This window comes from Ursus maritimus, unplaced genomic scaffold, assembly GCF_017311325.1.
Source record: "Ursus maritimus isolate PB19 unplaced genomic scaffold, ASM1731132v1 scaffold_15, whole genome shotgun sequence".
Classification (NCBI taxonomy): domain Eukaryota; kingdom Metazoa; phylum Chordata; class Mammalia; order Carnivora; family Ursidae; genus Ursus; species Ursus maritimus.
The window spans coordinates 63,037,792-63,038,860 of NW_024423897.1; the positions used below are offsets into that span (position 1 = coordinate 63,037,792).

The 1,069-nt window shown below is 66.7% G+C and overlaps 1 protein-coding gene across 1 annotated transcript in view; it reads left to right on the forward strand.

Moving 5' to 3' along the window:
* The first annotated feature begins 702 nt into the window (after nt 1–702).
* The window catches only part of LOC103679268 (tubulin polymerization promoting protein), a 13,391-nt gene continuing 13,024 nt past the window's right edge, over nt 703–1,069 (forward strand). The window contains exon 1 of the mRNA XM_040630591.1: nt 703–1,019. Within this exon, the coding sequence (XP_040486525.1) occupies nt 703–1,019 (317 nt within the window). The remainder of the gene's footprint in view (nt 1,020–1,069) is intronic.

The following is a 1,069-nucleotide window of genomic DNA, read 5'->3' on the forward strand; positions in this document are numbered from 1 at the left end:
CACAGCTCCTCTGGGAAGCGGCTTCTGGAGACTCAGCTGCTCACCTTTGCGGGGCTCAGGTGTCTCAGGCTGCTGTCCGGGCCACCAGCTGTGACACAGGGAGGGGGCAGCACGGCCTGTGTGGTCCACAGGGACCAACCCGGCCTGGGGGATCAGGTGCCCCATGAACACAGAGACTCGCGGACAGGTCAGGGCAGGCTCCTCTGAGCGCCTGACGAGGGGCCTCACGGGCGGCCTCCCTTGCACACGCGGTCCCCACCCTGGGCCCCCGCGCTAGGTCAGCACTGAGGTGGTGGCTACGGGTTCTGGGTCCCCCTCCCTATCACGTGGCGGGTGCCCCAGGGGCATCTGCCACGTGATTCCAGGGAGGACTCGGTGGCATGGTGGCTGGCAGGGGAGTGACAGGAGGGGACCTGAGCCCCACAGGTGGCTGGGCTGTCGTGGAGGGCTTGGACTGTTTGGGGATAGCCCTTGACCCAATCTCGGGGCAGCTGGCAGGGGCCAGTGCTGGGACTAGTGCTGGGAGGGTCAATGCCGTGCCCAGAGCCCTGCAGTTGCCCCCGGCCACAGCTTTGCCCCCTTCTGAGGGCCCCTGCCACGGCCCAGATGCCCACCCTGACACGCGTGGCCAGTCTCCTGCCCCGTGCGTGGCCCTGCAGAAGCGTAGTGACTCCTTTCTCCCCTCCTTCCTCTTCTAGCAACATGGCTGACAGCAAGGCCAAGTCTGCCAAGGCCGCCAACAAGACACCCCCCAAGTCCCCGGGGGACCCCGCAAAGGACAGGGCAGCCAAGAGGCTGTCACTGGAGACAGAAGGGGCCACCGAGGGGGCGGCTGCCGCGGCCCCAGAGCTCAGTGCCCTGGAGGAGGCCTTCCGGCGGTTTGCCGTGCACGGGGACACCAGGGCCACCGGGAAGGAGATGCATGGCAAGAACTGGTCAAAGCTGTGTAAGGACTGCCAGGTCATCGACGGGAAGAATGTGACCGTCACGGACGTGGACATCGTCTTCAGCAAAATCAAGTAAGTGCCACCAGGCCTCCTGCTCAGGACCCCCCCCCCCCCCCCCCCCC